Consider the following 24174-nt stretch of genomic DNA (forward strand, 5'->3'; position numbering starts at 1 on the left):
AAAAAATTAAATGAGTATATTAAAAAAAAGTAAATAAAATAAATAAATATAGTATATATGTAAATAAAATAAATGAAATTTATAATAATATGTAAAACAAATAAACAAATAAATACATAAATTTAATAGAGTAAATAAATAAATAAAAAAGAATATATACATAAAATACATTTATAAATACAATAAAATAAGGGAATACAACAAATAAATAAAAAGTAAAGGAAAAATAAATATAATACATAAAAAACGTCTATAAAATAATTGGAAAAAAACAAAAAAAAGTAAATAAATAGGTATATATAGGGCAAGTAAAGTGTATTAACATAAAAATGGGAAATGAGTGACATTTTTGTCCCTGATCACATGACCCGAGTGTCCCCGGGCTGTCAGTGTCACTCGCGCTCACCTGTCACCAGCGCAGATTCTCTGCCAGGCTCCTCCCCTCTCACCTTTTTTTGCCATTACTTTAAAAATGGCGCCGCCCGCAGCGGCCTCGCTGCCCTTACCGTTCTGCCGCTCCCGATTGGCCAGCCCGGGCTGACGTCGCTGAACACGCAGCCCTCCCCTAGCAGCAGAAGAGAGTAAAGATGGCTGAAGCAGGAGGAGAGGACAAGGAGCTGGAGGAACTGCTGGACAGTAAGGGGGAGGCCGGGGGTCACATGGTCAGGGTGGCATGGGGGGGGGCAAAGGAGGAGTGGGGCACCTAGGCTGGTGATGTGACACCCCCCCCCCCTCCCTTGGCTGCTGGGTGTATGATCTGTAGGGGGAGGGGGGAGTGTTATTACCCCCAGGTGGACTTTAACCCCTACACTGCCAGCTGGCACTTCACACACAGACAGGAGGACATTGTACACATCATGTGAGAGTTTGTTGTTGGGGGCCATGCCATGCACACACCTGTTATATTCACCCTTCTACCCCTAGAGGGCATGGGCTGGCATGGGACCAGAGGTCACCTGGGGGGGGGGAGGGGGGCTGGGCACATGGGGGGGGGGGTGACCTTGACTTAGCTGGGTGATGATGTCCTCTTCTGGATGTGTGCAGACTTAAACCCCTCCTATGCCAGGGTCGTGACCCGCTCTGTACCTATTAAAGGGCTTTTGATGTCATTTCAAAAATAGGTGACCCCCGTCCCTGACCCTGTCACCCGTTCTTGACTCCCATACCTGACCCCCATACCCATCCCTGACACCGTCACCCGTCCCTGACCCCCATACCCATCCCTGACCCCCATACCCATCCCTGATCATGTCTCCCATCCCTGACACCGTCACCCGTCCCTGACCCCCATACCCATCCCTGAGCCCGTCTCCTATCCCTGACCCCCATACCCATCCCTGATCCCGTCTCCCATCCCTGACCCCCATACCCATCCCTGACACCGTCACCCGTCCCTGACCCCCATACCCATCCCTGACACCGTCACCCGTCCCTGACCCCCATACCCATCCCTGATCCTGTCTCCCGTCCCTGACCCCCATACCCATCCCTGATCCCGTCTCCCATCCCTGACCCCCATACCCATCCCTGACACCGTCACCCGTCCCTGACCCCCATACCCATCCCTGACACCGTCACCCGTCCCTGACCCCCATACCCATCCCTGACCCCCATACCCATCCCTGATCATGTCTCCCATCTCTGACACCGTCACCCGTCCCTGACCCCCATACCCATCCCTGAGCCCGTCTCCCATCCCTGACCCCCATACCCATCCCTGACACCGTCACCCGTCCCTGACCCCCATACCCATCCCTGAGCCCGTCTCCTATCCCTGACCCCCATACCCATCCCTGATCCCGTCTCCCATCCCTGACCCTCATACCCATCCCTGACACCGTCACCCGTCCCTGACCCCCATACCCATCCCTGAGCCCGTCTCCTATCCCTGACCCCCATACCCATCCCTGATCCCGTCTCCCATCCCTGACCCTCATACCCATCCCTGACACCGTCACCCGTCCCTGACCCCCATACCCATCCCTGACACCGTCACCCATCCCTGACACCGTCACCCGTCCCTGACCCCCATACCCATCCCTGACACCGTCACCCGTCCCTGACCCCCATACCCATCCCTGACACCGTCACCCGTCCCTGACCCCCATACCCATCCCTGACACCGTCACCCGTCCCTGACCCCCATACCCATCCCTGATCCTGTCTCCCGTCCCTGACCCCCATACCCATCCCTGATCCCGTCTCCCGTCCCTGACCCCCATACCCATCCCTGACACCGTCACCCGTCCCTGACCCCCATACCCATCCCTGATCCCGTCACCCGTCCCTGACCCCCATACCCATCCCTGACACCGTCACCCGTCCCTGACCCCCATACCCATCCCTGACACCGTCACCCGTCCCTGACCCCCATACCCATCCCTGATCCCGTCTCTGACCCCCATACCCATCCCTGACCCTGTCCCTGACCCCAAAGAGAACTGGTCCTGTATATTGAAAGATTTAGATTGAACTGGTAACGCCCGCTGTTTGTAGATCAGCCACTGGAGGGAGCTCTCCGTGCCTCAGTGCTATCACTTTGCTCTTTTCAGAGGGTCCTCAACAAAGTCTAAACTCCAAGCCACCGTTTTTGTTGGGAAGGGGTTAATCTCACACTACTGAGACGTTACAGATCCTTGGTGTGAGTCCCAACCTTTACCCCGTCCTCTAATCTCCCATCAGTTTTATCTATGGATACATCTCATCGTTATTTCTTTATTTACTTACAGCTCCATGGATGGTCTGCACATCTTTCCAGTTTTTTTTTTTTTTATTTAGCCAGTGGTGTGCAAAACACACCCAAAAACTTCCACCCGGTGCCAAAAAAAGTGCACACACATAGAGGGTGAAACACAAAAACATGCAACGGGTGTTACACTGTCCTCCACTAGGGAAGGACCTTACCCTGATCCCCTGAGGCGTTAGGCTCCAGACGGGGACTGAGGTACTTCACATGGGACCATCTGGCCGAAACCAGATGGACCCCCGTTCTCTGGAAGGTCTGCCGAAACAGACTCGCCCAAGTACTAGGTGGGATTCCCCCGAAGGGAGACCCCATGAGAGAAGGCGAACCAAGCCAGAAGGCCCATGTCCACCCCCTCCCAAGACTTTCAGAGTAGGCCCGAGGACCCACATCACACTGTGACCAGATGCCAGACATACCATTGGTGAGGTTATGTCCATATAAATGTTTATTGTAGCAATGCAGATCGTTCCCCCACCTCACCCTTGTGAACTTTAGTGTAACCCCACAACACTTGCTTTGTGCAGGGGAGGTGCTTGCGGCTGCTTAGTCTGTGCAGGGGAGGTGTTTGATCTGTTCAGGGGAGGTGCTTGAGACTGATTGGTCTGTGCAGGAAAGGTTTTTCTTTACTCAAAGCCCCGTGGACTCTACAGGGGAGGTTCTCAGAGCCCAGTGGACTCTGCAGGGGAGGTGTTCGGGGACACCTCGGCTTTTCAAGAGGTGCTGGGAGCCACCTGGGCTGTGCGAGGGAGGTGCTTGGAGCTACATGAACTTGGTAGGGGAGGTGCTGTGAGTGCCATAGGCTCTGCAGGGGAGGTGCTTGGAGTCACCTGGGCTTCATGAGGGAGGTTCTCGTTGCCACCTGAACTGTGCATGGCAGGTGCTTGGAGCTACCTGGGGTGTGTGAGGCAGGTACTCGGAGCTACCTAATCTTGGTAGGGGAGGTGCTGTGAGTGCCGTAGGCTCTGCAGGGGAGGTGCTCAGTTACCTGGGCTTCATGAGGGAGGTTCTCGTTGCCACCTGAACTGTGCACGGCAGGTGCTTGGAGCCACCTGGGATGTGCGAGGGAGGTGCTCGGAGCTACCTGAACTCGGTAGGGGAGGTTTTGTGAGCGCAGTACGCTCTGCAGGGGAGGTGCTCGGAGTCACCTGGGCTTTATGAGGGAGGTTCTCGTTGCCACCTGAACTGTGCATGGCAGGTGCTTGGAGCTACCTGTGGGGGGGGGGGGGGGGGGGGGGGAGGTGTTCAGGGCTACCTAAACTTGGTAGGGGAGGTGCTGTGAGGGCCGCAGGCTCTGCAGGGGAGGTGCTTGGGGTCACCTGGGCTTCATGAAGGAAGTTCTCGGTGCCACCTGAACTGTGCATGGCAGGTGCTTGAAGCCACCTGGGGGTAGGTCATTGGATACAAGCAAGTTTCAGGAGGAGGGGCTTGTGGCACCGAAAAATAAGTAATTGTAGGCCCAGATGGTGTGTTGGAGAAGAAAACAAAGACTGACCTCAGAAGTAAAAGGAAGTGTTTACAAGTGGTCATTTTTGGTCTACTTTTTGGTTAGATACCTTTTTAGTAGTCACATTTAGATTTGCAAGCACTGAATTGTTTTTCCTTGGCAGGTGCACTGGATGATTTTGAGAAGACCAGCCAACCTCCTCCGTCCTCGGACAAAACTACAAAGCCTTCAGGTCCTGAAAGGCCACCCGCAGATGCTGCTAAGGTACGTGGCGGCCATTTTTGTCCCTTTCAGTGTAAGGAAAACTCCTGGAGGCCAATGTGCCTTCTTGTGTCTCATCCTTCTGATGGCCCCACGTGTTGGGGTTGAAAGGCAGACTTTGGAGGAAGAGAGGGCAGAAGGTGGGGGAGGATGTTTGCGGCCGGCTGTATGCTACATCCTGACTCCCTGATGTGTAACCCCTTACTTTCCCGCTCTGGATGCAGGTATTTTGGGATATGGCACAGGGGTGAGGAGCTCGGTCTGGGGAGCTCCAGTGGTGGCGGCTACAGGGGCAACATTTTTTTTATTTACAGCCCTCATAGCAAAATATCATGTACCAAGTGTATGTTGAGTGTTCTGTTAATGGTACAGACTCAGTTTCCTGATATGGTGATCTTCATAACCTAACACTCATCAGGATGTCAATGCGCCCGTAGGTGCTGGAGTGGAGTCATCTGGCAGGGCACCTGACATTCGATGTGATAGTCCCTATTTAACCAGTTCCTTCCGGTAGTGCATTTAACTGCAGGTGTATGAGGAGCTTAGGTATACAGAGCACTTGTATAGCTGCCATACCAGCATTCAGGCAGTGGAAAGTCATAGGTATGGGTGTGTTTATGGTATATGTGGAGCATGTGGTTCAACCATCGGGAACTATGCCCTGTGGTTGTCATGATGGATATAGGCATTCACACTGCAGTCCTTCATGGGTCTGTGGTTTAGATGTGGGGCAGCTCCTAGACAGCTGATTCGCTGGTCCTTCAGGGGAAGTTGTCTCTTTGGATCTGCATGGGAACAATCTGGAGAACTCCACAAGAGCATTCTAGAGGGTCTAAGTCTTCTCAACCTTTTTTTTACCCCAGAGGATCCCCTGAAATATTTTTCAGGTCTTGGGAACCCTTGCAACAACCAGTTCGTACAGGTCAGTGGGAAAAGTGTACCTTGTAGCCAGTGGAAGGAATGCCCCCCCCTTACAGTGGTGGTCAGAATTCCAACGTTACAGACATCAAAAAGATGGTTGGTATCATGTTTCTGACTCTGTCAAGTTGCACTGGCCTCGGAACTATTCAGGTACCATCAAATGGGGAGTCAAATTGCCACAGCTCAAGTTACCCTGGTCTAAGGGATAGTCAGCTGGGTCAAGCAGCCTTGATTTATTGTCTTGCAATTCTCAGTAGGACGACTTGGCCACCTCTTTGTTGCAACCCTGACAAGAGGTTGCGTCTAGGCCAGTGATGGCGAACCTTGGCACCCCAGATATTTTGGAACTACATTCCCCATGATGCTCATGCACTGTGCAGTGTAGTTGAGCATCATGGGGAATGTAGTTCCAAAACCTCTGGGGTGCCAAGGTTCGCCATCACTGTGCTAGGCACTAGAGTAGGTGTATTGTCTGGTACATAGTATTTATTGGTGTATGTTGTGGTCAGTTCTGTCCTTACTCATTTGGAGGGGGCTCCAACAAGTTCAAAGGTCGGCGGCAAGATAGGCCTAGTCTACTATTTAAAATAACCTACACCTTGTAAGACCTGTGTGTCCACTCGGGGTTTCAGCACATCCCACTCAATCTTTTTATGGGGGACATGGGCCACTTTTGTGTTAGTCGCAGAGTCACCTCATGGTCTAGGTCTGGCTCTAGGTCTTTCAGACTTGGCAGTATTGTCCTTCTGTCTTATCCAGACTGCTCTATGCTTTTTAAAACCTTTTTTCGGGGTTTCGTCCCTCGCAAACTTGACATCTTTTTAGTTTCTTCTTCTCTGATAACTCCTAAGAAATGTTCCAGGAATCCTTAAGGATGATAGCAACCCTCCCCAGAACCTTTTTAGAATCACTTTAATCATAGAGGCTCCACCATTAAGACCCACTTTGGGTGAAACGTGTCCGTGGAGGTCCCAGGTGGTGCCTGAATATAGAGTGAGGAAAAGGTTAGGACATCTTTAATGAGAGAGATTTGACATCACTTCCTGTCCCAGAGACAGTGGTCACCAATATAGAAAGAGAAAGAACGTAGACACAGATGCGGAAATAAAACTTGATGAAGGTTCTATTCCTTCCTTGCTCCTACTTTTTTTTTTTTTTTTTTTTTTTTCTTTTACGATTTTCTTGTCCTACCCTGCTTTAACCATAACAAAAAACTTTTTTTTTTTTTGGCTGGAGTTTTAATAGACCTCACGATCTTGAATGTTGTCTAATAGCCACCACAGTGTTCTCAACGAATTGATAAATGTTGGTCCAGCACAAAACACGACTGGTAAAAATGTAAATTGGAGTGTGGCAGATGTAAAGGTACAGAGGACGTACATATTTTTCTGGAATAATTGGATCTTTTTTTCCCTGGAGCAATGAGTGTCGTTCCTCCCCCCCCCCCCCCCCCCCCCCCACCATGGTGTCACCCTAACCACATCCATTTTTGTCTTCCTAGGATCCCATGTTGGCATCTCAGGAGAAGTTCTTCCAGGAGCTGTTCAGCAGTGAGCTGGCAGCCCAGGCTACGGAGGAGTTCGAGAAGGCCATGAAGGAACTGGCCGAGGAGGAACCTCATCTGGTGGAGCAGTTCCAAAAGCTGTCCGAGGTTGCTGGAAAAGTGGGTGAGTAGTGACTTTCCTGAAGACTATGAGGGTTTAATATGGAGGCCAAGGGGTGCCGACTGAGAACAGGTCATGTTCAGAAGCCCTCCTGTCAGGGAACGCTTACTCAGTTTCAGTTGACTTTCTCTGGATGCTAAGGATACAGTGAAATTCAGATTCTTTTACCAATGTCTAAAATATGAATGGTCCCTTAGCAGCCAATGAGGTTCTCTCTTTTCTTGCCTGACCATTATCTTTCAGTTCAGCTTTGGTTCTCTAGGCAACACGCTTCTTGAGCTTCAGTTATCAAAGTGTTTGAGATAAGAATGGATTGTGCCTTCAACCAGCACTGGATAAGAGCCAGGTCGTTGGTGGGGGATCCCAGCCATTGCAGTGGGACCAAAACCATTGATGGGAGAGCGATGACGATCGACACAGTCCATCGGTGGAGGACCCCAAGCCATTGGTTGGGGGTTCTCAGCCATCTGTGGAGGACTGCCAGGCCATTGGTGAGGACTGCCAGGCCATTGGTGAGGACTGCCAGGCCATTGGTGAGGACTGCCAGGCCATTGGTGAGGACTGCCAGGCCATTGGTGAGGACTGCCAGGCCATTGGTGAGGACTGCCAGGCCATTGGTGAGGACTTCCAGGCCATTGGTGAGGACTTCCAGGCCATTGGTGAGGACTTCCAGGCCATTGGTGAGGACTTCCAGGCCATTGGTGAGGACTGCCAGGCCATTGGTGAGGACTGCCAGGCCATTGATCAGATTCAACCCAGCACTCGAAAATAAGTTATGGAAGAGCAGAAGAAGACTATTATTAGCTATGCTTTTATATAATTTCCAGCACAATAAAGAGATGCTGTCACTATGACAATTATGGGTATTGGCCCCAACCCACCCACCTGACCCACTGCCCCTTCCCCAGCACCCCCCCCCCCCCCTGCTAATCCGTCCTCTGTCTCTACTGGTGCTAAATACTTGGTGGTTCCAAATTTTGGGAAGCATGTGATCTTCTCCAATGATCTAGTGCTCAGTCAGATTGCTGACGAGGTAGGTATCGGTGAGGTGGGGGGAGCCTTTACACCAGGGGTAGGCAACCTCGGCCCTCCAGCTGTGGTGAAACTACAAGTCCCATGAGACATTGCAAGACCCTGACAATCAAAGGCATGGCTCCTAGAGGAAGAGGCATGATGGGATTTGTAGTTTCACCACAGCTGGAGGGCCGAGGTTGCCTACACCTGCTTTACAGACACAGTCCATATGCCCTAAACAGGGAGACATTTTGATTGATATCAACCTCTTGCAATCCTTCTGTGCAGCAAAGCTCAGATTTGGGGAGGGAGAAGCAGCAGCCCAAAGAACCAATCAGTTGTGCTGCAATGCTCATGTACTAACAAGGAGCATGCAGATAGGAGGTGAGAGCAGAGTGACAGAGATGAGCTGCTTCTTCTCCTTCACACTCTGGGGATGGGAGAGACAAGACCTGTGTTGCTTAACTGCAGGGGGAAAAAAATGCATTCCTCAGGTGTCCAGGCTAACATTCCATAGAGAGGTCGATCGCAGCAACAAGTAGAGTTCGATCCTCCATCATTGGACACATTGGATACTTCAAGAGCCTGAAAAGGTTAATAATCAGTACTACAAAAAAAAAAAGTATTGATTTGCTCGCCTCGTTGAGTCAGGACAGTAGAATTACAGATGTGGGATGCATTGGTTTCCATACAGATGATGCAATTTTATCTTGTTTCATCTGATAGGAAGTGATGAAACCTCCCAGCAAGAGTTTACTTCCTGCCTGAAAGAGACGCTGTCCGGATTGGCCAAGAATGCCAATGACTTGCAGGTAAGTTTCAATAATGAAAAACACACACACACAATTGGAGACGTTGTACTAGTCTTCAATAACTACTTCGGAAGATTTTACCCCCCCCCCCCCCTCCTTCATGACCAGGCCTTTTTTTTTTTTTTTTTTTTTTGCAATGCGGCACTGCGTTTTTAACTGACAATTGCGCTGTCGTGCAACGCTGTGCACAAATAAAATTGTCCTTTTTTTTTTTTTTTTTTTCCCACAAATAGTTTTCTTTTCGGGGTTTTTTGATCACCTCTGGGATTTTTATTTTTTGGGCTATAAACAAAAAAAGACCGACAATTTTGAAAAAAAAAAAAACGTTCTGCTATAAAACCTATTCAATAAAAAAAATGTAAAAAAAATCTAATTTCTTCATAAATTTAGGTAAATATGTATTCTGCTACACATTTGTGGTTAAAAAAAAATCCCAGTAAGTATATATTGGTTTGCTCAAAAGGTATAGTGTCTACAAACTATGGGATATATACTGGAATTTTTTTTATTTTTTTTTTTATTTATTTTTTTTTGTTTTGTTTTGTTTTTTTTTTTTTTTTATAGTAATAATGGTGTGACAAGCAACTTAAAGCGATTTTCGCGGTGGGCAATCTGACACTTTGTGGGAACCACTGACACTAATACAGTGGTCAGTGCTAAACATATGCACTGTCACTGTAGGAAATAGATAAAAACAGAAGGCGCACTGGCCTAATGCATTATTCAACAACAATTTTATTAAAGATAAAAAATATAAAATGTAACTACTCACAAACATTGGTTGGTAGTGCATGCCGCTCACCTGCCCACTACATGTGGAAACCATCTCCCCGGCTTTGCCAAAGCTTTTAGCTCCAAGGAGGACCTCGCCCGGGTTCCTGCTGGCTGACGTGTTTCCAAGAGCTCTGATGAAGAAGGACATACAGTGGGTGGAAAATAATGATTTGATCCCCAGCGGATTTTTGTAAGTTTGCCCACTTACAAAAAAAGGAAGTGTCTATAATTTTTATCATAGGTGTATTTGAACCTTTTAACCACTTGCTATCTGGGCACTAAACACCCCCCCCCCTTCCTGCCCAGACCAATTTTCAGCGCTGTCACACTTTAATGACAATTGCACAGTCATGATGATACACTGTACCCAGATGACTTTTTTTTTTTTTTTTTTTTTTTTTACCTAAATAGAGCTTTCTTTTGGTGGCATCTAATCACTGCTGTTTTTTTTTTTTTTTTTTTTTTTTTTTTGCTCAAAGAATGAAAACAAAAAAAAGTTTCATAGTTTGTTATAAAATTTTGAAAACCAGGTCATTTTCCTCCTTCATTGATGGGCACTGAAAGGCTGCACTGATGGGCACAGATAAGGTGGCACTGGTGGGTGGCACTGATGAGGATACACTGATGGGCACAGATAAGGTGGCACTGGTGGGTGGCACTGATGAGGCACTGGTGGGCGTTGATTGGCAGCACTGGTGGGTGGCACTGGTTGGCAGCACTGGTGGGTGGCACTGATCGGTGGCACTGGTGGGCATTGATTGGCAGCACTGGTAGGTGGCACTGTGGGCACTGATGGGGCACCCGCGGCTCTCTGTGTGAGGGACCGTTGTCCCTCTGACAGAAGCCGGTGATCGGCTTTTTTTTTTTTTTTTTTCCCCTCACGCTGCCAGCATGAGGGAAAAGAACGGGTCTTCCAGCATGACAATGACCCAATACATACCGCCAAGGCAACAAAGGAGTGGCTCAAGAAGAAGCACGTTAAGGTCATGGAGTGGCCTAGTCAGTCTCCAGACCTTAATCCTATAGAAAATATGTGGGGGGAGCTGAAACTTTGAGTTGCCAAGAGACAGCCAAGAAACCTTCAGGATTTAGAGAAGATCTGTAAAGAGTGGACCAAAATCCCCCCTGAGATCTGTGCAAACCTGGTCACCATCTACAAGAAACATCTGACCTCTGTACCTGCCAACAAGGGTTTCTCCACCAACTACTAAGTCATGTTTTGCTTGGGGATCAAATACTTATTTTACTCACTAAACTGCAACTCCATTTATAACATTTGTATCATGTGTTTTTTTGTTTTTGTTTTTTTTTTTCTGGATTTTTGGTTGATATTCTGTCTCTATTATATAAAATCCCCCCCATGATAAAAATGATAGACCCTTCAATTCTTTGTAAGTGGGCTAACTTGCCCAATCTGCAGGGGAGACAATAATAACTTTCCCCACTGTATATATGTGATTCTGTGCAGAAGAGCCGCCCCGTAGCAGTAAATCTGCTATAGAGGAGTAGGAAAGTGGATCTGTAAAAACGGATTAGTTCTCCTCCATAGCTTAGGACAGAACAGAAGGTATTCACATGCAGGACCAGGGCAAGGATGCGTCCCCTCCTCCGCTCCTACTGCATGCTGTCAAATGGGTATCCCACCCTGCGCCCAATCTCCCGCTGTCCGTTGTTACCATGGAGTGTTCACTACACATTTCAGCCAATCGCTTGCTTTCTAGCAATGTATTTGCACACTCCCTGGATGTTTTTTTTTTTTTTTTTTTTTTTTTTTTTTTTTTTTTGCATCGGCTGTGGGCAGATGGGGTTGGGAGTGGTGGGCACGTTGGAGCGCAGTGACACATCAGTAGCAGTCAGAGCAGAGCTGAATCTGCTAGATGCTAGCCATACCTACCGCTGCGTCCTGGAAAGTTCCGCAAAGAAGAGCGGGCAAATATTGCAAAGTCTAGATGTGCAAGGTTAGTAGAGACCCATCTTAACAGATTAAAGGCTGCAATTGAAGAAAAAAAAAAAAAAAAAAGGTCCAACAAAATACAAGGGGGTGATCCTTTTTCCAACTCTGATTCTGGTCCTCATCAGTGCAGTGGAATGGACAGTCAGTGATCACTGACTCTGTTCATTCGAAAAAGGAAGGAGCCGGTAAATGACAGATTTACTGTCTCCCTCCTCCACTCCCCATCCTGACAGATCGAGAACAAAGGGACCAGAGGGGGGTCCTGAGTGGAACCACAGAGGTGGAACCCTGTCCATTCATAACTGAGCGGAGGAAGGAGACGGTAAATCTGTCATTTACCGGCTCCTTCCTTTTCCGAATGAACAGAGTCAGTGATCACTGACTGTCCTTTCATAAGTGAGCATCGTAAATGGTCAGTGATCACTGACTCTGTTCATTCGGAAAGGGAAGGAGCCAGAAAATTACAGATTTACCGTCTTCTACCGCCGCTCTCCATCCTGACAGATCGACTGGAGTGGAGCCACAGAGGGGGACTGGAGGAGGATACGGGGACAGTCGGGGATGATCGGTGCAGCGGTGGGGGAGTTGTAAGCACCAATCTCCCTGTAAAGATTTCAATAAAGCAGCTGAAAGCCGCGGGAGGGAGAGGAGGAGAGGCTGTCAGATGCTTTATTGAAATCTATAGAGGGGGATCGATGATTGATTGTAACTCTCCCACTGCTGCACCGATCACCCCTGACTCCCCAGGTATCGGATCAAGCATCGGAGCATTTGCCCCGAATAGAAGTACTTGGGCCAATGCTCGGTATCGGCACCGGTGCAAGCCTACTTCTCACCATAAGCTGTACGGTTGTACTTCTCCTGCAGATAAATCTTCCTTGTTCTCTTCTCAGAACCCCCCCAGCCTATCAGAGGAGGAGTTGGCTCGGGCCATGGAGGGTCTCGCGGTGGACGACGCAGACGGAGATGGAAATATCTTGCCGTTCATGCAGAATATCATGCAGAGCCTGCTGTCCAAAGAAGTCTTGTATCCGTCCCTCAAAGAGATCACAGACAAGGTGAGTCTTCTTTATGGCCCTCCATAGGCCCGTTGGCCCCGGCACGGCTCTCTAGGCATTCCCCCCCCCCATAGGGTCGCTGTGATAAACTGAAAGAGGGGGGGAAACGGTCCACAGCTTTGGGTTGCAGCACACTTAAAACTGAACTTCCTAGGCAGGCTGGATATTTGCATACATCTCTCCCTTATGTGATGCTAAACCTCCATGATTGCAAGAACTAAAATCCAACGACTTGCTGCAGTTTCTAATGCACATTGTGAGAAGCTCACAGTGTGCGGTGAAATCACAGGAAGCCATTTCTGTTCAAGAGAGGAGCCGGTACAAGTGTGCAAGACTGAAGGGAAGGCCGGGGTTCAGCTTTAATTAATTAGACTTCTGTCGTCTCCTCCCTCTCTTGATGTTTATTCTCACGCCCCCCCGTGTCTCCACCTCCTGCGCAGTACCCAGAATGGCTGCAGACGCACCAGGAATCTCTGCCCCCCGAGGAGTACCAGAAATACCAGGAGCAGCACGACCTCATGAGCAGGATCTGCCAGAAGTTTGAGTCGGAGCAGCCAGGCGAGGAGACGGCCAGGTTCGAGGCGGTCATGGACCTCATGCAGCAGGTAGGGAGCCCATGTACTAACAGTCAGGGTTGATTTTTGGCTTGTTATGTATCTACAATAGTTTTTTTTTTTTTTTTTTATATATCTTTGTTTCTCTTTATTATATTATCTTTATTTTTTTTTTTTAATTATGTTATGTTATAATTTATTTTTTATTATATCATATTATATTATATATTTTTTTATTTGTTATAATATTTTTTTATTCTATTTTATTTTATTGTTTATTATATAGTTAGTTACATAATTTAGTCAGATTGAAAAAAAAAAGACGCAAGTCCATCTAGTTCAACCAATAAATTATATTCTATTATAAGTTTTTTTTTTTTAATAAATATATATATATATATATATATATATTTAATCTGGTGATTCTTAAAAAATAAAATATAATTAAAAAAAATAGATGGACTTGTGTGTTTGTTTTTTTTGTTTGTTTGTTTGTTTTTTGTTTAACCTGACTAAACTATGTAACTGACTATATAATAAACAATAAACTAGAAATATATGTATTTGTATTGTTTATATTATTTTTGTATTCTATTTTATTGTTTATTATATAGTTAGTTACATAGTTTAGTCAGGTTGAAGGGAAAAAAAAAAGACGCAAGTCCATCTAGTTCAACCACTAAATTATATTGTATTATATGTTTTTTTTTTTATTATATATATATATATATTTTTTTTTTTTTTAAAGAATTACCTGATTAAAAAAAATAATAATAAAAAACATATAATACAATATAATTTATTGGTTGAACTAGATGGACTTGTGTCTTTTTTTTTTTAAACAATAAAAAAAATAATATACAATACAAAATTATTTAATACAATATAATTATACATTTTTTTTTAATTATATTATATAATTTTGTATTGTTTATTTTTTTTATTGTTATATAGTTGCGTTTTTTTTTTTTTTTTTTTCAACCTGACTAAACTATGTAACTAATTATATAATAAAACAACAAAATAAAATTGAATAATGTAATTTTGTATTGTTATATTTTTTTATTCTATTTTATTTCATTGTTCTATAATTACATTTTTTTTTTCAACCTGACTAAACTATGTAACTAACTATATAATCAATAAAATAGAATTAAAAAATATATATAACCATACAAAATTATATAATATAATTATAAAAAAAATTATATTTTATATTATATAATTTTGTATTGTTATATTATTTTTAATATACTACAATATAATAAAAAATAAAAACATTTTTATAATTTTATTGTATTATATAATTTTGTATTGTTTTTTTTTTTTTTTTAATTCTATTTTATTGTTTTATTATATTTAGTTACATAGTTTAGTCAGGTTGAAAAAAAATGTATTGTATTGTATTATATTATATAATTTTGTATTGTTATGTTATTTTATTGTTATATACCGTATATACTCGAGTATAAGTCGAATTTTTCAGCACATTTTTTTTGTGCTGAAAGTGCCCCCCTCGACTTATACTCGAGTCAAGCACTTTTCTGCAGCAAAAAATTTCATTTTCCGAACCGACTTTGGGGCCCCGTATCTCAGGGCCACTTGGTGCTAGAAACTCCAAATTTGGTATGCAAACCCAATGGACCTGGTACCACAACATATCCAAAGCTGCAGTTCCTAGCCCTAAGTGGCCCCGAGATACGGGGCCCCAAAATCGGTTCGGAAAATGTCATTCTCTGCTGCAGAAAAGTGCTTGACATTTTCTGAACCGATTTTGGGGCCCCATATCTTAGGTCCACTTAGGGCTAGGAACCCTAAATTTGGTGTACAAACCCAGTGGAACTGGTACCATAACATATCCAAAGCTGGGGTTCCTAGCACTAAGTGGCCCTGAGATACGGGGCCCCAAAACTGGTTCATAAAATGTCATTCTCTGCTGCAAAAAAGTGCTTGACATTTTCTGAACTGATTTTTGGGGCCCTGTATCTCGGGGCCACTTGGTGCTAGAAACCCCAGCTTTGGAAATTTTATGGTGCTAGTTCCACTGGGTTTGCACACAAAATTTGGGGTTCTTAGCACTAAGTGGACCCGAGATACGGGGCCCCAAATTCAGTCAACTGTGTCTATCTGCAGCAATGTCATTTCGGGACCCTTTGGGTTTTGAGACCCCAAATATTAGCTGCAGCTAGGGGGCATCTAGGAACCCTTAACTACCGAGTTTGAAGTTCAGGGGACCTATGGCTGCAAATGGGCACAGTGATGCTGCAAATGGACATTGTTGACCCTCTTTTCCACTTACAGTAGCTGTGCATTTCTCACCCTCGTCTTATACTCGGGTCAATAAGTTTTTCCCATTTTTTTTTTTTTTTGTGGTAAATTGGGGCCTCGACTTATACTCGGAACGACTTATACTCGAGTATATACGGTAGTTAGTTACATAATTTAGTCAGGTTGAAGAGAAAAAAAAACACAAGTCCATCTAGTTCAACTAATAAATTATATTGTATTATATGTTTTTTTTTTTTTTTTTTGTTTTTTTAATCGGGTAATTCTTTATAGAAAATTTTTTTATTATATTTTATTTATTTTTATTTCATGCAGCTGCAAGAATTGGGACATCCGCCCAAAGAACTGGCTGGAGATTCCGTAAGTTACTGTGTCTTTATATATTACTCTGCAATGATGAAGGGAGGAAATGGAACCTTCAGATGCTTACAGCCCACCTACTGATCTTACCCAGTGTAGTGTCCCATTCCACCTCCACCAATCAGATTCAAATATACAGACGTGGGAAAGGGAGCCCAGAGCGCCCCCTATGGTTCGGGTATTAGATTGTATTTGGCCATCACAAGTGAGTGGACATGATGGGGAAGTTGTGTCTCTGGATCCCTGTTGGACTCCGACCTTCCCAGATTAAAAAATCCCATCAGTGCTGTTCTGATGAGTGCATGCAGTCACTGTTTTTGTATTTTTTTTTTTTTTCTTTTTTTTTTTTTTACTTTCTTGCAAAAATAGATAAAAAAAAAAATTAAGGGAAAAAAAATCCTGTTAGTGTTACGGCTGCAGCAGCAGGGAGGGAGCTCGGCTCCACCGGAGAATTCCAGGACTGCTCAGAGCGGAGAATGGCGGCTGTCTCTCCAGGCTGGGGGCGGGCACAGCTGTCTCCAGCTTTCAGGCACACTGCCGAAAGGCGGAGTCAGCTGGGTAGATCCCAACAATATTGTCATGATCCTTGCAGAGCGGCTCTGCCTTTGTCAGTTGATAGCGGGCACTAGCCCACTTTAAGCTGGTTCTGGGTGACAATAGAGCACAAGTAATTTTCAGTCACAAGAAGAGTATGTCCAAAGAAGCTTTGGTCATACTTCTCTTTTAAAGGTTACGTTCACCTTTTTACATAAAAGTGCTAACGGGGTCCGGTAGGTTTAAAAAAAAAAAAACTGAGTAACTTAAAAAATTGATTAACAACTTCAATACCGGGCACTTTCACCCCCTTCCTGCCCGGTTTTCAGCTCTCAGCGCTGTCACACTTTGACAATTGCGCGGTCATGGAGCATTGTACCCAAACTACATTTTTATCACTTTCTTTTTGAGACAGACAGAGCTTTCTTTCGGTGATATTCAGTCACCACTGGGGTTTTTTATTTTTCTGGCTTAAAAAAAAAAAGTTTTCTTAGTTTCTGCTGGAAAATTTTGTACACCAAGTAATTTTTTCTCCGGCACTGATGGGTGCCGCTGAGGTGGCACTGAAGGGTGGCACGGATGGGTACTGAAAGGTTAGCACGGATGGGTACTGAAAGGTTAGCACGGATGGGTACTGAAAGGTTAGCACGGATGGGTACTGAAAGGTTAGCACGGATGGGCACTGACAGGTTAGCACAGATGGGTACCGAATGGTTGGTTCTAAATAGTTGGCACTGATGGGTGCTGAATGGTTGGCACTGATGGGTGCTGAATGGTTGGCACTGATGGGTGCTGAATGGTTGGCACTGATGGGCGCTGAATGGTTGGCACTGGTGGGCGCTGAATGGTTGGCACTGGTGGGCGCTGAATGGCTGTCACTGGTGGGCGCTGAATGGCTGTCACTGGTGGGCGCTGAATGGCTGTCACTGGTGGGCGCTGAATGGCTGTCACTGGTGGGCGCTGAATGGCTGTCACTGGTGGGCGCTGAATGGCTGTCACTGGTGGGCGCTGAATGGCTGTCACTGGTGGGCGCTGAATGGCTGTCACTGGTGGGCGCTGAATGGCTGTCACTGGTGGGCGCTGAATGGCTGTCACTGGTGGACGCTGAATGGCTGTCACTGGTGGGCGCTGAATGGTTGGCACTGATTGGCATCACTGATGGTTACTGATTGGCAACACTTCTGGGCACTATTGGGGCTGCACTGATAACCAGGGCACTGATTACCTATACAGCTCTCCCCTGTGAGGAAATGCTTCTGATTGGCTCTCCTCACATGCCATCAGTGTGAGGAGAGGAACGCTGCTAATCGACATTTCCATGTGTGATCTGCTGTGATTGGACACGGCTGATTACATGGGGTAAAGATCCGCATCATCGGCTCTTTACAGAGATCGGGGATGCACCGCGCACACCGCCGAGCAACATGCTGCCGGCACTCAAGTGCGGAAAGAGCGGGACGACATCCTATGACGTCATCCCAGAACAATAGAACTACCCCACCGCCATCATTTGCCTATACAGCGGGGGGGGGGGGGTTTAATGTAAGTTTTTATAGCTGTAGGAAGAAGGTAAGAAACCTTTTATTGTAGAAAAGACATTGTATATTGTACAGAAAATCTTTCCTGCTCACAAGTTTTCTGATTCAGGGCAAAGCTTCGCTTTAAGCAACAGAGAACTTCTGATTTGTTCTCAATAGATGTCTGTCCTCCATATATTTCATTTCCGGTACTAAATCTGGAAAGAGTCGGCAGCTCTGAGTTAAGACACAAAAAAACGAAAGGGATACAATAGCTTATATAAGCAGCTAATACAGAGAGAGGGGGGGGGGGGGGGGGGGATTTAAAAAGTTGCCTATTCTTGTTGCTCCCTTGACCTGCCCGTCTTGACCTTACAATGAATACATCTCTGATTTGAACTCGGGTTGTATTTACAAGCAGCGCAGATAAAGCGCCATTCAAATTCTGTTTCGCCCCCTCCGTTGTGAACCCCCCTCCCTCGTCCTGTACAGAGTGAGTTTCTATTTGAAGCCTGTGACTCTGCTCTGTGTCACCGAGACGTCTGGGATCTTGTGACCACTTTTGGCTCTTTGGCTGAGAGTCTTCCTCACATAACCTGTTTACAAACTATGTAATGTCAAGATTGATTTCCCTCTCCTCTCCACTCTGCCTGGAGGGAGCCGCCCGTGTCTCTTATGTAATTTTGGAGGAGCTAAAAGTAAAGCCAAGCTCAAATTCAGGAAGGGTTAGAACCTTAAGGCCGGGTCACGCTATCCTCGCATGCGGCCCCCAGTAGGGGGGGTCCGGTGTGTCACTATTTCAGCCCGATAATTTTTTTTTTTTTTTGGCTGAATTCGGACCTGAAAGGGACCAAAAGACACACAGGACTCCTGTGCAATTCACACCAGAGCCACAGTGGAAATATGTGAATCGGCTCCATAGAGAGTCTGTCAAAATCTCCTGCTATTGCGACTTGGATGCGGAGATCGCATCCAATTCGCAGTAGTGTGAACCCAGCCTTAAAGCAGATGTACACCCAATCCCTAAAATCCTATTCATGCTTTTAAAAGTCATTTTTAAATGTTTAAATTTGTAGCTTTCAAAAAAATTAATCCCTGGTGATACTGCCATGAAGATCTCTATTATAGGGGTGACAACACTCTGTCCCCATCTCCTACCTGTGTTCCAGGGTTGTCACCCTTTCTCCCAGGTTTCCGAGACCACAAGTGGCTGGCTTACCACCCATTACACCGACGTGGTCTACTGTTGTCACCATGAGAAGACCCGCCCATGAGAAAGGATTGTGCATCCATCTCTTGAGTGCATGTAGATGGAAAGTGGCTGCAAAAGATCAGCAGCACTTGATGCAACAAAGGATGAAAATAGGTGAAAGCCAAGCGTCTGTTAAACGAATCCTTAATGATCCTACAAAGGTCCTTTGTTGAGGCACTTCCTGTTCTCGGGTGACAACGTTGTGTCCCAGGAGATGTGCTACTGCATTGTCACCCAAGTTTCTGATAGAGATTACTAGAGGGCAATTTACCACTTGCCACCCACTCACAGTACGTTTACCGCGAGCGGGCGGCAGCTGCAGGCTATGCAACGTACCGGTATGTTGCGACAAACTTATGAGTTTTCAGCTGCGCATGTGTGTGTGCTCTCTGCTGACCTGTGCTGTGATTGGACACAACATGAGTTTGTCAGCAGGTCACAGCCAATTATTTTGGCTGTATACCTGCTGATCAGCTGTGGCTAAGCACAGATCTGTGTGCTTGTGTAAACAGGCTCTGGCTGGACTTCAAGTGGTTATACCAGGATGACCCCCCGGTACTCGTTTTTAGAGCCAGTGGTCAGATCTCTAGTAAAAGCAATCCTAGCAGCTAACTAGCTGCTGGACTGCTTTTACAAGCAGTGGGAGGGGGACGTTCTGCCTCCTTCCGTGGCTTGCTTGGGCTCTTCCGTCCCACCGGGGGGACCTGAGCGACCAGCCAGCACGTACGCCGCCTGGCCAGAAAGTCGAATCTAATGCTGAGATCAGCTTTGATCGACTATGGCGCCGTTTAAAAAAAAATAAATAAAAGCATTCGAGAACACAGATCTGGGTGTTCTGAGGGCAGAGGAGGAATTTGGGGTCTTATAGACAACAGATCTCTCCATAAAGAGTACCTGTAACGTGCCTATTCACAAGGATCTTTACATTCCTAAAAGTGAAAAAAAAACAAAACAAATTGAAGCAATAAAAAATAACAAATAAAATTAGATTATTATTAATAATAAAAAAAAACTCGAGGGCCTCTACTTTAAATAATATAAATATAAATATATATATATATTTGAGGGTTCTAAGTACATTTCTAGAAAAAAAAAAAATACTGATTGTTACATCTGTTACAATGGGGTTTTTTTTTTTACTTGCCTCCTAAATGCCTGTTGCTAGGTGGTCCCTCGTAGTCTGCCTCTTCCAGTGCCTGGGCTGGTGACATCACTTCCCCCTCGGCACAGGAAGGGCTCCGCTCTGCTCCCTCCCTCCTGTCAATCATCTGGGACCCATTACAGGTCCCAGGTGACTGAGCGGCCAATCACGGCGCGCGGGGCCCCCTCGCGCATGCGCAGTGGGTGCCAGGCTGTGAAGCCACATCCCGGCGCCCACAGTTGAAATGCCGACGAGCGGAGGGGGGGGGGGTGAGCGGGGGCTTCGATCCCCCGCAACGCTGGACCCAGGGGACAGGTAAGTGTCCAATTAAAAGTCAGCAGCTGCAGTATTTGTAGCTGCTGACTTTTAATTTTTTTTTTTTAATGGACCCCCTGGGTGGAACTCCTCTTTAATTTCGGTCTTTTTTTTTTTTAAATATATAATAAAAACCCCAGTGGTGATCAAATCCCACCAAAAGAAAGCTCCATTTGTGTGAAAAAAATGATATAAAATGAATTTGGGTACAGTGTAGCATGACCGTGCAATTACCAATTAAAGTGGGGTAAAACCTTCCGGAGGTCAACACTGAGAAACTTCAGTGCTGGCTGCATGGCCTATGTGTAGTCAAGAAGTGGTGGCATGGAGGCTTTGGGAGGTCGGCAGCGCTGGGATGTAACAAAGGATGGAAATCGGTGAAATCGAGGATTTTATTTAAAAATTAAATGCTAAACCGCGGGCAAAGAACCTGTTCTGATGATGCCAAAATTCTCAGTCTTTGCTCTCGAAAATGTTATCTCCCAATGACATCTCTTTCTTTTTTTTCTTCCCAGCCCCCCGGCATGAATTTCGATCTTGACGGAATGAACCTGAATTCCAACAGCGCCAGTGGAGAGCAATGCTCAATCATGTGACCTCGGTCCCGCTAGACAGACGCAGGGGGGCGACCTCCCCCGTTTTTTTGTTTTTGCATTAGCCGGAGCGCTGTCTTTAAAGTCCTGGCGGATTCCTGGACGAAAGCATGGAAGACAACTAGAGAACTAGATTTATCGATTTTGATCCTTGTTAACACCTGTGGGAAGCCCTATCATCCAATCAGACTGCCTTATTAACTGTACTAACAACAAAAAAAGACTCAAACTGGTTATTAGCATTTTTCGTTTTTTTCGCTGCATCTCGGTGAAGCTCATTGCATGGAGCGAGGGTGCTGCTGCTTGTTAAATTCACTCTCGGTAAATAGATCTCACAGGAGGGTGCCGGATGAAGATGGACATTTGATCACAGCAGGAGATATCTAAGATGAGGTCTCTTCCCATAATCCTCTGCACTACACTTAACCATCCATACACTAGAGTGTTGCTAAGCTTGGCAACTGCGGTACAAAGTCTTTATCTGGAAGACAGTTTTTGAAACCAAATCTTCCCTAAGATCTCTCGTTTGGGGAGCGGGAAGGAATGTTTGATGATTGATTTTAGCTTGTGTTCATTTAGTAAACCCGTTGACAAAAAAGTGGATATTCTAGTTGACGATAAGCCATCTGTCCTGCTTGTTGGGTTTGAGAAGGCCAGTATGTAAAATCGGACAGGGGCTTATCTCGGCCTAGTTACAATGTTGTGGTTTTAGCAGTAGAGGTGATCCTTGTGACCTTTCCAAGTCCTGATGGGTTCCTAACTGACTGGCTGAAGCTGAAGAAGCTTTAATGTCTAAGCCAACGTTGGATTTTAGACTAAAGGTTCACTGCACCCCAAAACTGGCCGATTAAGAAGTGTCATGTCACCTGCTGCCTCAACAATTCTCTTCCTTGAGTTTTGGGTGTTTCTCTTTATCTGGGTGTGTTCCCATTCAGGGTCCTGTTTAGCCTGTCTGATGTGGGGGTGTAGTAAAAAATGGGGGCAGAAGATGGGAGGTCATCAGGGCAGAGAGTAGGGTCAGCAGTTTGTAGAGCAGTACAGAGGTCATCCGTTTGCAGGGCGATGTGCAGGGATCAGCCAGGGCAAAGGACAGGGGTCAGAAGGGAAGGGTATGGGGTCAGCAGGGCGGAGGACAGGGGTCAAAAGGGCAGAGTATGGGGTCAGCAGGGCGGAGGACAGGGGTCAAATGGGCAGAGTATGGCGTCGGCAGGGTATGTGGTCTGCAGGGAGGAGGACAGGGGTCACCAGGGCAGAGGACAAGGGGGTCACTGCTTTTGGAGAGGCGCAACTGAATCTGGGGGGGGCAGCACAACCTTAGAATCTGGGTCAAGTTCCCATTTCTCATGATTTTCTATAATGTAAAGCAAATGAAAGGCTTGCAGGGAGAGTAATACAATTTTGTAATAATTGTGGCTGGGCAGCTGATATGGGAAATACAATGCAGAGATCTCACCACCCTGATCTCCTTGAGATATACACTATATGGCCAAAAGTATGGTGACACGTTCGAGTTTGAGCGATTCCCCGGAAGAGTACTGTTAACACTACAGCATACAATAGCATTTTGGATAAATGCACACTTCTGATCTTGTGTAACAGTTCGGAGTAGGTCATCTTCTGTTCATGACTGTACCCACATCTACCAAGCCAGCTTCATAAACACAGGGTTTTAGAAGTAGAGGTGATCCTTGTTACCCCTCTATATCCATGAGTAATGGGTGGATAGGTTCGAAAAACCAGAATAGATCAGGTGCAAAAACTTTTAATGTCCAATCCAGTGTTAGTCTAAAAACCAACTGAAGGTTCACTGCATCCCAAAACTGACAGTGGATTATGAAGGACCAAGCCATCTGCTGGCTCAACTATTCTGTGCTTTGAGTTTTGGGTGTTCCCCTTCATCTTGGTGTGTTCCCATTCCTCTTGATTCTCCAAAATCTAAAGCTAATGAGAAATACAGCAGGAGGGCAGGATCAGTTAATAATATTTTTGTGGTTGGGCGGCAGCCGATATGGAGATAAAATGTGGAGATCTCACTCCATTTCCTTGAGATATACCCTATATGGCCAAATGTATGTTGAAACCTCTCCAAAGGACTGAGTTTGAGTGTTTCCAGGGAAGGTTACTGTTAATACTACATCATGGGGAAGGTCCTTTCTGTTCATGACTATACCAATGTACACCAAGCCAGCTTTATAAAGACATAGTTGGACCAGTTTGGTGTGAAGGGACTCGAGTGGCCTGAACAGAGCCTTGACCTCAACCATACTGAACACCTTTGGGGTTTATAGGAACCCCAGTTGCATGCCAGGTCCTCGCATCCTGTATTGGTACCGGACCTCACAAATGCTCTTTTGGCTAAATGGCCACAAATTCCAACAGCCATGCTTGTTGAAAGCCTTTCCAGGAGCGTGGAGAAGGTCAACGCCATATTAATGGCCATGGTTTTGGAATGGGATGTTCAACAAGCTCATATAGATGTTCTTTTCAGGTGTCTACAAAGCTTTGGAAATATGGTGTAAAGAAACTATTAGGGGCAACGCAGATAACTCTACAGCATATACAAGAAAGAACTATTACCCATAGCGACCCCTCCAATTCTCCATTCCATTTGTGCTGTAGGTCTGAAAGGAAGGTGGTGATTGGTTTCTATTGTGAACATTATTTTTTTTCCCCCACTTTCTGATTTTGTAAAGACCTTTTGTTTTGTTTTTTTACCATAAATGAATGGATGTCATTTATCGACGTTGGAGAGGGAAGTACTGCCTGTGTTGCTCACATTAACCAGTTGTAGTCTTGACAGGGCAGTGAGTGGAAGAGAGAATCTGGTTTCTGTGGGTAACACCGATGGTTAGCTGGTTGGAGCAAATTGTTGTAACTTCATCTGTGCTGGTCTGCTGAAAGCGTCCCTCCTGATTCTTTTGCCATCCCAGGTAGCCCCGTAAGGGTTCATTTGCTTCTCATCCCACCAGGTCAA

The 24174-nt window shown here is 45.8% G+C and overlaps 1 protein-coding gene across 1 annotated transcript; it reads left to right on the forward strand.

Moving 5' to 3' along the window:
- Positions 1 to 497: 497 nt before the first annotated feature.
- Positions 498 to 23913, forward strand: PEX19 (peroxisomal biogenesis factor 19). Its single transcript, XM_073609544.1, has 8 exons — positions 498 to 636; positions 4354 to 4454; positions 6874 to 7039; positions 8777 to 8862; positions 12484 to 12648; positions 13089 to 13253; positions 15804 to 15848; positions 21123 to 23913. The coding sequence occupies exons 1-8, from the start codon at positions 588 to 590 to the stop codon at positions 21201 to 21203; spliced, it is 858 nt and encodes a 285-aa protein (XP_073465645.1). The 5' UTR covers positions 498 to 587; the 3' UTR covers positions 21204 to 23913.
- Positions 23914 to 24174: the final 261 nt, after the last annotated feature.

Source organism: Aquarana catesbeiana, linkage group LG13, assembly GCF_042186555.1.
Source record: "Aquarana catesbeiana isolate 2022-GZ linkage group LG13, ASM4218655v1, whole genome shotgun sequence".
Classification (NCBI taxonomy): domain Eukaryota; kingdom Metazoa; phylum Chordata; class Amphibia; order Anura; family Ranidae; genus Aquarana; species Aquarana catesbeiana.

Coding starts and splice junctions, on each gene's coding strand:
- PEX19 (XM_073609544.1), top strand. CDS start 588: ATGGCTGAAGCAGGAGGAGAGGACAAGGAGCTGGAGGAACTGCTGGAC. Junction 7,040..8,776: donor CGAGGTTGCTGGAAAAGTGG/GTGAGTAGTGAC, acceptor TTCATCTGATAG/GAAGTGATGAAACCTCCCAG. Junction 8,863..12,483: donor AGAATGCCAATGACTTGCAG/GTAAGTTTCAAT, acceptor TTCTCTTCTCAG/AACCCCCCCAGCCTATCAGA.